Source organism: Labrus bergylta, chromosome 21 (assembly GCF_963930695.1).
Source record: "Labrus bergylta chromosome 21, fLabBer1.1, whole genome shotgun sequence".
NCBI classification, from domain to species: Eukaryota; Metazoa; Chordata; class Actinopteri; order Labriformes; family Labridae; genus Labrus; species Labrus bergylta.
In genome coordinates, this window is record NC_089215.1 from 3,858,357 (window position 1) to 3,870,486 (window position 12,130).

Consider the following 12,130-nt stretch of genomic DNA (forward strand, 5'->3'; position numbering starts at 1 on the left):
TTCAGCTTAGCAGCTTCGTTAACAGTAATTATGAGTCACTGGGGTTCCATTTTAAAATGTGTGCCAAGACCCTATGTGAGCCAGTAGTTAAGACTCCTTTTGAATCAGACCAAGCAGCACTGCAAGAACAGTTGCTGGCCTAATCCACCCTATTTCTTAGAGGAGATTAGCAACCTTAATAGCTATACAATTAGCACCTGTGATACAAAATTGAAGGAGCTGATTGATCACATCAACCATCAAACCAGGAAACCCCAAAGCATGATCATGGATGTTCTTTGATAGCTCTTCCTTCTTTCTCCACTGATGATGTGTCTACCTGGAGGAGAGTTAAAGTGTTTATGGATTTTGAAGAGTAAATAAAGAGTAAGTAAGATAATCTGGAGTTTTAAGGGTGAAGGAAGTCCCGTTCACAGTTAGTGATCCAATTCCTTTCAAAAGCATTGTCCAAAATAGTTTTCAGTAATTTTTTGATCGATTCAACGGGAAGCTGATGGGCATAATATTGTGTGTCGTCCAGTTGCCTGAGGGCTTCATCTGTGTATTGTCTCCTAGCATGTTTATTGTGATACCAGGCCTTCAGATGTAGATTTCGGTAAAATCTATACAGGTCGACTTTCGTCTGAAATTGGTTTGTGTTGTTAGTGGGGGCATATGAAAGGCCTTTAGATAGAATTTGTAGACAGTCAGGGGAAAGAGGTGTACCTGAAATGTTGGTTACTCTCTCTTCATTTGGGTTCAGCGGAATTTGCGTGTCAGTAGGTGGTAGTCCAGGGGCGCTTACCTCCTCCCTCTGCCTCGTCTGGTTTTCCTTTTTCTGTTGTTTTTGAGTGCTGTGCCATCTAAAAAAGCATCTGTTTTTACAGTGTGTGGTGAGTTCTTCAAACAGACTCAGGGTGTTAGACAGGACCCAAAACTGTGTGGAGCCTGTTCGAAAGATTCAGACTCTGTTGGGAGCTTAAACGTGCATTCAAAACCAGACAATGATGGAAACACTGTTAGGAATCAAACCGATGACAGGCAGGTGGAGAGCAGAGCGGGGGACAGCGGGGGGGAGGGGGGGGGAGTGAACAGGCTGATGATGATGATGATGATGCTCAAGGCCCAAAAAAACCTGAAAACATTTTAAATGATAACCTGAACTGTAGTTGTAAAGTGTGCAGCAGTTCTCTCCGATACAGCGTCGTTTATGAAGCATGTGAAGCAGTATGAAAAGGACAAAGATATTTGTGGACTGTGCGGGAAACGTTTTGAGTCTAATGAGAGCTTGAGACTTCACCTGCAAACTTACACCCAGAAAAGGAGCTGTGAAGTTTGTGTCAAAAACGTTTGACGGCCTAAGACACCTGGAGATGCACATGAGGACGCACACAGGAGAGAAACCGTACATTTAAAAAAAGGACAAGAAGTGTAGTTTTAAAGTGTGCGGCAAGTCTTTCTGCCACAGATCCAGGTTATTGAAGCATGTCAAAAAATATGAGACGGAAAAAGATTTGTGTGGAGTGTGCGGGAAGCAATTTGATTCTGAGGAGAGCCTGAGACTTGCTCAAGGGCAGCTTGGTAGTGCTCAGGAAGTGGACTGGCACCTTTCCAGCTACCAGGCCATTTTCCGGACTTGGTCCTTGCCGGGACTTGAGCCGGCGGCCCTCCGGTTCCCAACCCAAGTCCCTACAGACTGAGCTAAATGGAATTCCAACAGAGTGCGATGAGGAGATATTAATTATTTGTTATTTTGCAAGTTGACAAGATTTTGTTGTAACTTAACAACGTGCATGATCCTTCACGGTATATATGGAATATAGTCCCTCTGTGCATGATACTATATACCAACTTAGATTGCCTGGTCACACTATCAATCAGCACAGAAGCTTGAATGGTTCTTAAGAGATGTTCTTTTAAAGGATAAACTTTGCATATCATGTTAAATTACTAGCTGTGTCTGCTTATACAGAGACAGAGCTACAAAGAAAGAACAGGCTAACCTTTGGGGACTGCACTCACCTCCTTTTACACAGAGTACAAGCTGCTGCCATCTGGTGGCAGATATACACAAACAGATTTGAAACTTTGCCTCCTCAACAGTATCATGTAAATCATCCTTCCTTGATGTGTGTATTTTAGTGTTAATTGTGTGTATTTCTGTTTTTTCTAATCACTGCTTGCTGTAAAGCCCCTAAGGGATAATAAAGGTGACCTTGTGACCTTGACCTATGTTTATCCATGTTTGTAAGCCTGATCACATACCCAAATCAACTAATTCAACAAGTGAATGTATTATACAACAATGGATGGCATGATGGAGAGAAACTATACAAAATTATGTGAAAAAAAGAAAACAAACTAATTGATGTTTTACACTGATATTTCTTTATTACCCCTCACTTTTTAAAATAGATTTTCATAAAACTCACACTGGGAGATCTGCAGAGTCCCTTTGCGCCTTTAAGAAAAAGCTAAAGACCCAGCTCTTTATGAACACCTACACACTTAATAATATTGATGATTTTGATATCCAGGATGGTTTTGATGCTGATTAGAGCTCTCAAGAACAGCTGTTGATGTGCTCTGCCTGTCAGTACCTGTGTGGACTTCAAGCTCTACATATGGACTTCCTGACATTGTTTCCTCTTCTTTAGATCTTTGCTTGTGTTGTTGTACTTACTCTCTGATGTACGTCACTAAAAGCGTCTGCTTAATGAATTAGTCTTAATGGTCTGCCTGCCTTCCTTTTTTAGGCAAAACTTTGAAAACATAATGAATAAGGAGAAACGACACAGACTCACACACGTTCAGTTTAAACAATTTATTTTTCTGCTTAAATAATTATTACTTGGATCATCCAGTGTAGGCTATGTTGGTTCGTCATACATGTTGGTACCAGATTAATCATCAACGACAGATGACTCGGGTGGTTTTTGTATGAAAAAAGACAAAACAGAAAAGAAAAGAAGAAAAAAAAGAAGATCTACACATGAAGAGAAAATGAACAGCTTGTGATCAATACTGTGATTTTAGTGATTTTAGTTTGTAAAAAGGAGCTAAAAACGAGATTCTCTGTTCTCATGTTATTACAGGCTTTTCAATTAAATAAAAGGAATCAAACCATCAAAATAAAACAGTCCCCTTTTTTTAAAACCACAGCAGAACTAAAAGCTTGGACTTCCAGTATGGATGATGACATTTTTAATTGATTGCTGCACACACACACACACACACACACACACACACACACACACACACACACAAACGCACACACACACACAGGGGCTGCTAGCCGATTTGTGATTAATCAAAGTTTCAGTCTGTCAGCGTTAAGAGTATGATTTCATGTCTGTAAAAATCAGTTACATTAGACGGATGATTGGGTTATAATGAGTGCTCACACAGACAGAAGTACCATGGCCGCCTTCTCTTGTTGTATTACAGTGCTTTTAGAATCGGGAGCAAAATAAAACGAAGGCGTTAGAAATAAAGTGACGTCACATGCAGCAGAATATCTTTTTCCACCAAGGAGCAGAACAGTTGGCTTAAAAGAAACGTCCAAATCGAGCAGTTTTTTTTTTCCATCTCCTCCGTTCGTTAACAAACAGCGTTTTTTGTTGTTGTTCCTTTTAATTCATGTGGAAGAGCACGTCAGGCACACAGTCGAGGCTGCCTCGAACTGCGTCGACCTCTCGATACAAACGCACAGACGCCGCGAAGCTTCAACGCTAATCAGTGCATAAACAATCTGTGAAGCTACTGATTCTTTTATTTTTGTTGTTGATTTTTTTTTTACAGTGTCATTTATATACAACAAAAATCACCCATCTACTATCATCTTTTTTAAAAAAGAACCACACGGTGCACCCCCGATACTGTGGGGTCCAGGAGGAAAAAATAGACCATGTAAGGCGAGTGTCTTGAGAGAATGAATCACACGTATTCCTGTTTTTCTGTTTCTGCCATCTTTGGTCACAGACGCCCCTTTCCGTCTCGTCGAAGATAAAAAGTTCAAGGTCACGTCCATGCGTGTCCTTCCACGTTGTTTCCAACAGTGTGTGTGAGTTTGAGTGACATGCTCATGCGAAATCAAAGAAAAGTAACTCTTGTTGTTGCGTTGTCTTGCTGAAAATCATGCGTTGTAAAGTGAAAGCTTCAGACACGATTTTGGCCGAGTTGACGAGGCTCCCAGTCCGTTTTTCCCTCCCAGGATGTGTGTGTGGTGTCGCAAGTGGACGTCAGTGGACCTGGAAGGAAATATATTAAAAAAAGATTCATATCTCAAATGCTCATAGGCAATACATAAACACCTTCTGACATATTGCACAACCACTTTGCACATCCTACATTTCTGTTTTTAAAGAATCTTAATGGGAGTAGGCACAAATGAATGTTTGTAGTGTTTCATCCTGGTCTGAGGGAGCCTGGATTTTCTGGAGGTAGGGTGACCATATTTTCATACCTACACATCAGGACACTTTAATTTGACCACAAACCCACACGTATCGAGCCACAGATTGGCTCAGTATATTCATTCGCTGTTACTTTTGAAAGAAGTTGTAACTCTCCTGGAGCTCTTTGGAAAACGCCGACTTCCTTTTCAGTATGAAAGCTGTCATAGTTGTTATGCAGCCGGTCCTGTTAGTATGATTAGCTAGGCTAGCTAAGCTACAGTACAGCAGCAACCCTGAGGTTGACTGACACATGTACGGACAAATCAGAAAAAATGTAATCTGACTTGCTGAGGGTTAGATGAGAAGTTTCATACCAGTCACAAGCCTGTAAGGTAAATATACTGCGAGAGCTAGCAGGAAATTAGCTTAGTTTTGCAGAAAGCTTGGAGACTTGTTAGCTAGCTTGGCTTTGTCTCCCACAAAACTAGATTGTGTTGTTTTGTTCCTGCTTGTTGTTTTTTTTTTTTTTTGGTGAATATGATCAACTAGATTAGAAATCTTAGATTAGATTAGAATCTGTTTGATGGATTTAACAACTTTAGACTGAGCTAAGCTAGCAGTTTCCCTTTGTCTCCACTCCTTATGCTAAGCTAACTGAGGGCTGGCTTTAGCCTCGGTCTGTGTTCTGTAATGAAGTCGTGTCTTTGTCGTCTTACCTGGTTCAGATGAGCGCTCTGCTGTTATGATTGACTCTTCTTCCCTTGTTTCTTGTTGGCACCATCTCCAGGCTGAAGTGCATCAAAGAGAGAGAGAGAACAGAAAAGGAGGAAGAGATAGAAAAAAAACAAGTTATTTTTTTGCTTCTGCAAATGATGAACGGTTTGTGTTAGTCGAGCTAAACTACATAACGTGAGCAGATCTCAGGCGACGTGCTGAAAGAGAGACGGGATCAAGAAGAGGAAAAAGGAGTTTAAATCACACGTGCATCACTACAGCATGTTAGAGAGGAGGAAAATCATCATTTCTACATTAGCCAAAACATTTAGTGTTAGTAGATCTGAAGCCCAATCAACGAGCCAGGACTGTGGAACAACTCGGGGTCAGAGATGTAGTCCAACATTAGTGCTGACACGGCAGGACAGAGGAACACAGCACACACAGAACACTGTAAATACAAATCACATTAACAGACAGTAAGGCTGTCTGACTCTACTACGACACACTACACAAACAGCAAACTGGGATTTCTTTTTTCACAGCAAACAACTCAAGATTCTTGTAGAGATCACAACACGACCCTGAGCCTAATAACACCCACATCTTACAAACGGGCAGTGTTGACTATAATACTCCGTACAGGGAAAGAACATGTCTCTTTTAAATCTGTATTTTGTGTTGAAGCCTTGAATGCCTCATAACAAAAAAGAGAGAATTTGCAATATGTCTTGTCTCTTACTATTTTTTTTTTCCATCTAGATTAAGTGAATATTTTAAGAAAATAGTCAAAAGTAAAAGTAACTGAATCTTTACTTCTATTCAGAACTTTTGTGTTTGAATTTTGAGTTGGTTTTCATGTTTGAGGAAACTTGCAGTGTCCTTTATACTCCTTGATGGATGTTTATTCGATTCTGTAGTCTTTGTTTTTACTCATACACCGACCTCTCCACCTAACTAAATAATTTTAATTTGACTCGCCTGGAAAATTGTGTATATCTTTTGTCCCGTCTGCCTGATCCTCTTGTTAATAATCATCAAAGACAGGAGCCTGCTACAGGCTGTGACTTGTTTGGATTAAATCATTCTTTATTTACAGATTCAGAATATATGCAGAATTCTTCAGTGCGGGATTATATCATATTTTTGTACAGGAAGTGTTCTGGTTTGCGTTTGTTGTTTCTCAGAGGTATTTAAAAATATTGCAAACAAACATCTGCACACTGAACTCTATGAGCTGACTGTTGCAAAACAGCCTGCAATGTGGATTTTAACATTAAGTCCCACCTCTGGCAATGCAAATTAACAATCATAGTTAAGACATTTGGGGTGGCACCTCTCTGGAAAATAGTCAGTCTTGTATCAAAGTACTTGCTTCTGTGGCCTAAAGTGAAGCATAGGAAAGCCGGCCTCTCGCTGCATCGTAAACTGATTTAATACACGTCAATTTGCTCTTTTTTATCCCCATCGATCACGTCAGCGCTTTGCTGTCTTATGATGGTCGGTTAGCGCATGCTGCCTCTCTGGTTTTTTATATTTGGGTATCTGCTCAGTTTGGTTTTGCCTTCTACTCTTGAGTGTTTTGGTTCAGTATATCAGCTTCATGCAGGTGTGAGTGAACCAGGAAAGCTCAGCAGACTACGTCAGGCGTTTTTTTTTGTTTGTTTTTTTAACCTCTGATTTCCCTCTCTGGATCTCCTCTCCAGACTTCTCGGCCTTGTTGCCCTGTTTGGAACGCTTCCCCCTCTTCTTGCCCTTCCCCCCTGTGGCTCCGCCTCCTCCTGCTGCTGAAGGAGCAGCTCCCCCTGCTCCTGAACCAACACCAACTCCTTCTTCTGTGAGAGTGTCGCTCTCACTCTCCTTTCTTTCCTCAGAGTTGTAAACACGGCGCACCACCTTTCTGATCACCTGTAAGGGGTACAAGCATGTTAAGGGGGGAGGAGGTGGAGAAGGGAGGCTGTGAGGTATTTTGTGAGGAAGAATTATGAAGAAGAAGAGGAGGATGAGGAGGGTACGTAGGAATGAGACTGTAGGTGTATAAAGTGCAGCAAAAAGATGCAACACATAATGGAGGAGGAGAGGAGAGTTACTTTTCTGGTGACCAGATTCCCGTCTTCGTCTGTGAACTGCTCCTCGGTCACAGACTCTCCAGGAATGTTTTTAGCCTCCTCGCCCTGAGGTGAAGGTTTACAGGATGAGTGAAAAGTGGATGGAGGAGGTACAGGTGATAGTCACGAGGTTGGGAAGAGTTTTTAAAACTGTTATTGATCTGCTTTTTTAAGAAAAATAAAAGAGATCAGACGGGTTTCCCACTCTTCAGTTCATGACTAAAGACTTGGAGAAAACGATTGATGGTAAAGATGGTATTACAAATTCCTGGACGGATGAAAACTTGCATCCTTGACAGAGTTTGTGATGCATGACTGAAAACTTATATTTAAGCCTGTGTGGAGCAAAGTGGAAACCCATCTGATGCTTACATTACACCGACACAGTTACACAAGTTTCATTACACAACTGACAACACACTACATGTGCTGGGACTCATGGTTAAACATGGATTCATCATAAATGAAGTTTAAATGCTAAATAGTGTAAAATCATGTCAATCACTGCAACTCTCAAATGACAAAGAAAGCGTCAAACTCTCAGCTTAAAACTGCTGGAACTAAAACACAATCATGCACAAGCACTAATCCTGCTGCACCTCATTCATTCATATTTGATCTATTTGCATATTTCAGAGTGTGATTTTAAAATCAAAACACAACATGAAATATTTTCTCCACAAAGACCACATTAATGTATTCAAACTAAGAAATGAGAGCCAGAAACATGCTGTCTGTACTTTACAGCGGCAACAAACACAGTATTATTTCTTTTTTTTAAAACTATTTTTAGACAAATAGCCGCCTAAATCTGGGCTCTGAGAAGCTGAGAGAGATTTTCAACCAATTGCTGCAAATTAATGGACTAAAAGATTAGTCTGTAAATGAAATAAATAGTTGGGATTAATTAAAGTGAAAGCAGCTCACAGGTGATTTTCTACGTTTTACATCACAGATTAGGCATTAAGTCCGAATTAAAGGTTCAGTGTGTTTTTATTTAATTGGACAAACTCCATCAGTGAGTCAGACGAGAGGGTTTAAAATCATATTTTCTGCTCCCATGGAATTCAAGCCTCACAATTACTTCAACAACTTTGAATTTCCTTGTTGCTGAAATGTGCCATATCAATACATTTGCCTCGTCTTATAAATAGTGTTATAGACAAACATTGAGCACAACAAGCAGCCGCCAATCAGGAAGCAACGTCAAACCAAACAGCTCGATCAACAAGCTGAGAAACACTTCAAGCTGAAGCAACACACACTCCCTCAAACACACTATAGGCAAGTACCTTAAAAATTAGAGGTATTTTAAGTTCAACTTGAATGATAATATAAAAATAAGTACGACTCTACAATGTTGCTCACAAAGACACTCCTGTGTTAGAAACAGACTCTCAAAATGTAACTTAAAAAAAACCCACATGAAAGCTGTCAAACTCAGAATCTATTGAGCTGAATCTTTGACTTCTTCACACACGTGCACAGAGTCACAGAGCCGATGCAAACTTCACTCTGCCTCGAGCTGCTCACACTCCGGGCCTCACACACCTTGAGTATGACTCGTCGGCGGTACACCCTGGTGGTGACTGTGGTCTCCTCGTCAGAGTCGGACTCGTCGGCTCTAACAACCCCCTGACAAAAGCAGCCCAGCAGCAGGGTAACATTAGTGACCCCGGTGTGTCACCGTGTGTGTGCATGTGTGTTTGAATTCAGACTTTGTGGAGTCCTTCATACGGTTTGAGTTTATATGAAATGTGACCAATGCTGAAATGTAAATAATTATGATGGGGAAAACATCAGGGGGAAGGTTTACATTCCTGGGATGAGCTTTAGGCTGTACACATTGAAAAAAAAAAACATTAAAAGGTGGAATTCCTCTATTTTTAAACCGGTACCCAAATTTGTTCAACATTTTGTCTGGATTTGAAAACAAAAAGGGTCCAAAAGGTTTTTGGACGTGCTACAGTAGATTGCACTTTTCAATGCTTCTGAGACTGCAGAGATGGATCCCTCACCTGGACTTTGTGCTGGGACCTTTCTCCTCCCTCATCCTGTACTCCGCTTGGTCCGGCTGTGCTGCTGTCCTCCCGAGATCCTTTCCTCTTGGCTTCCTTCTCCTTTCCCGCTTCACTGTGACCGCCGTTCAGTCTCTCGGCCTGAGCTGGGGGCTGCTCCAATGAATCAGCCAGACTGTCGGGGCTGCGGAATATACATATATATATATATATATCGAGAGGATAAATCCACAGGCTGTCACAAATGGGACTGAAAGAAAACCTCAGTGTGTAAATCTTGCAACTTGAACGTACCTGCCCTCCTCAGCGGCGGGGCCTGCTGACTCGCCGATTGCGCCGGAGGTCTCACTTCTCCAGCCTGAAACTGAACACATGTCTTTCTCTGCTTGCCGTACTTGTTCAAGGATGGCATTCACCCTCTCCTCTGTCATATCCTCGTCCTCCAAGCCTCCCTCCAGCTTTATGTCCTCCAGCAGACTCTGCAGCCTCTCCTGGGTCATCTCCTCTTCTTCCTCTTCCTCTTCCTCTTCCTCTTCCTGCCTTCCATTTTCATGACCAGAAGCCGCCTCGTCTTTTTGGTTTTCTACCTGACGCTCCAAAACGACGCCATTTCCTGCCCTAATTTCTGTCTCTAAGGCCTCGGCTTGCTCGTCTGTTCCATTTCCTGATTTCTCTACCGCCCTTCTTTCGTTATCAGGCCTCTCATAGGAAGCCAACCCTGACATTTTTTCTGCAGGCATCAGCCGTTCTCCAGAGGTCAAGGCTGTATCTTCAGCCCCGACAATAGGGGGCCCTGTGGCGCCGGATCCAGGGGCTGGGGCGACTGTGACCGGATCGCTGCTGGAGGTACTGGTGGTCTGAGTGAGCGAAAGGTCACTAGGTCTAGTTAGCGTGTTCTTGCTAGGGGAGTCTGCGCTAAAATCAGCCTCGCTAAAGAAGTCGTCTGAGCGCAGAGGGGTGGGGGGCTGGAAGTTCAGGTCTGAGGGGGTTTTCAGCTCCAGATCTATATTGTGGTATCCTGGGGTTGAATGGCAGGAGTAGAGGATTAGAGGGTGAGGGGATTGAAGAGGGAGGGAGAGAAAAGAGGGGGGGGGGGGGCAGATGGGAGGGTTGGGGAGGAAGAGTGGTGGAGATGATGATATGAGAAACACTTGTAACATTTGAAAATAGCAGTTGTTCAAAAGTCACACAAGTGAAACCCAATTACACTTTAAAGCTGCATTCAAAATATTTTGGCCACTTGGGGGCAGCGGAGCAAGCTGTAACACAATACTGTCATATTTGTACTTTGTAAAGCTGGTTTTGCAAACTTGCTAGCAGTACAAGTTCTGTATTTACACATCAAGTACGAACTGAGCGACATTATCTCTCATTTGAAGTTTTATTTTTTGTTGACTTTAAACGTGTTAGCCCAAATATTCTGTCTTCTATTAGCTTGTTTCTGCTCACTTTTAAGAGAAATATTAAAGACGGTTGATGAATATACAAAAATGGACTTCATCATAACCAACCAAATTGGCTGCCCGTGTTGTCTCAGTATCATAGACTGTATAAAACATGGACGATTCTTAGTGACATCACCAAAAGGTTTTTTGAAGCTGGAGTTTTGAAGCCAAACGGTGGTGATGGTAGTCGCCATATTGGACATGCAATCGCCACCTTAACTTCTGTTCAACCTAGTTTCCCAGCTACAACACACCCATGTGTCGGCCAGATAAGCCACGCCCCTAATGATGCATAACTCTTAGAATTAATATAATCAAAACGGGTTATCAAATTTTTATCCCCTGTATAGTGTGGGCTGATAAAGTTACAAGCTATTCACTCTAAATCTAATCTGTAAGCCTGCTTATGTCCCATTAACACCCATGTTAAAATCTGTATTTTAACATGGGTGTTAATGGGACTTCTGAGGGCTTTGCTTCCAGCCTAAAGTGGACCCTTGAGGAACTGCAGTTTTTTTGCATTTTGCATTGGTTTGATTTTTCATCACCAGAGTGAATTGAATAAACCAACCAAGTGGCAAAAAACCCCTAAATGAAGATAATTTAGCTTTATTTTGTTATACACAAAAAAATACAAGTTTCTTTGTCAGCTTGTTGTGTTGCTCATACAACTCGTTCTGTTGCCTTGAAGAGACCAAATCAAAACTCCTTAAACACGTAGGGACTCTTGTGTGACTTCTGAACCTGCACCACACATGACAATTTTTTTTACAAAGAGATGGAAAAAGAATATAAAGACAGAATATAAGATGTAAGACAGATAACTCACATACACCATATTGAGATCTTTTTTTTACATGAATATTGATTCACACTACTTTCATCTGCAAAGTTTCTCAGGAACTTTTGTAGTTCCAATTAGCATTTGCAAGTCAAGCAAGCAACTTGTAAAAGCACTTATTATAACAACTGAAATGCAACAGAAGTGAAATCAATAAGCGGGGCACTTTAAGCTAAGCCTGACTTCAGCTCATGTTCTCAATTATTGCGTCAGTTTAAGAGCATGAGCAATATTTGAAGTAGATTTCAGATTGGTTAGATTTTAACAAAAGTCATAGCGTCTAAATGTAGACTTCTGGAACTGAACGATCCCGCTTGAAGTAAGACGGGACACCAGGAGGGAGGGGGGAAGGAGGGGGGGATGAGGGGAGTAAAAGGGGAGAAGGAGAGTGATGATTTAGGGGAGAAGAAGAGGAACAGTGAGGTGCGGTAGAAGGGGGAGAATTTGCAGGGAGGGGAGAAGATGCAGGAGAGAAAAGGGGGATGAGTGTAGAAGTCAGAGGAAGTAGAGGAGGAGGTGGTGAGGAGGCACATTTTAAAGAAGGAGGAGGAGTCAGAGCATGCACGGAATGGGATGACACAGAAGGAGGAGGAGACGTGGAGAGAGAGTTGCAAAAAGAGGAAGGAGG

The 12,130-nt window shown here is 41.8% G+C and overlaps 1 protein-coding gene across 44 annotated transcripts in view; it reads right to left on the reverse strand.

Moving 5' to 3' along the window:
- Positions 1 to 2,788: 2,788 nt before the first annotated feature.
- The window catches only part of LOC109992409 (ankyrin-3-like), a 158,903-nt gene continuing 149,561 nt past the window's right edge, over positions 2,789 to 12,130 (reverse strand). For 36 of the 44 annotated variants that reach the window (XM_065949374.1, XM_065949368.1, XM_065949360.1 and 33 more), the window contains 7 exons: positions 9,511 to 10,234; positions 9,217 to 9,400; positions 8,750 to 8,833; positions 7,181 to 7,264; positions 6,765 to 6,998; positions 5,093 to 5,164; positions 2,789 to 4,229 (listed from right to left, as the gene is read on the reverse strand). In XM_065949374.1, the coding sequence (XP_065805446.1) occupies positions 5,117 to 5,164; positions 6,765 to 6,998; positions 7,181 to 7,264; positions 8,750 to 8,833; positions 9,217 to 9,400; positions 9,511 to 10,234 (1,358 nt within the window). In that variant the 3' untranslated portion in view covers positions 2,789 to 4,229; positions 5,093 to 5,116. The remainder of the gene's footprint in view (positions 4,230 to 5,092; positions 5,165 to 6,764; positions 6,999 to 7,180; positions 7,265 to 8,749; positions 8,834 to 9,216; positions 9,401 to 9,510; positions 10,235 to 12,130) is intronic. The other 8 variants (XM_065949356.1, XM_065949354.1, XM_065949355.1 and 5 more) reach the window with 6 other exon arrangements.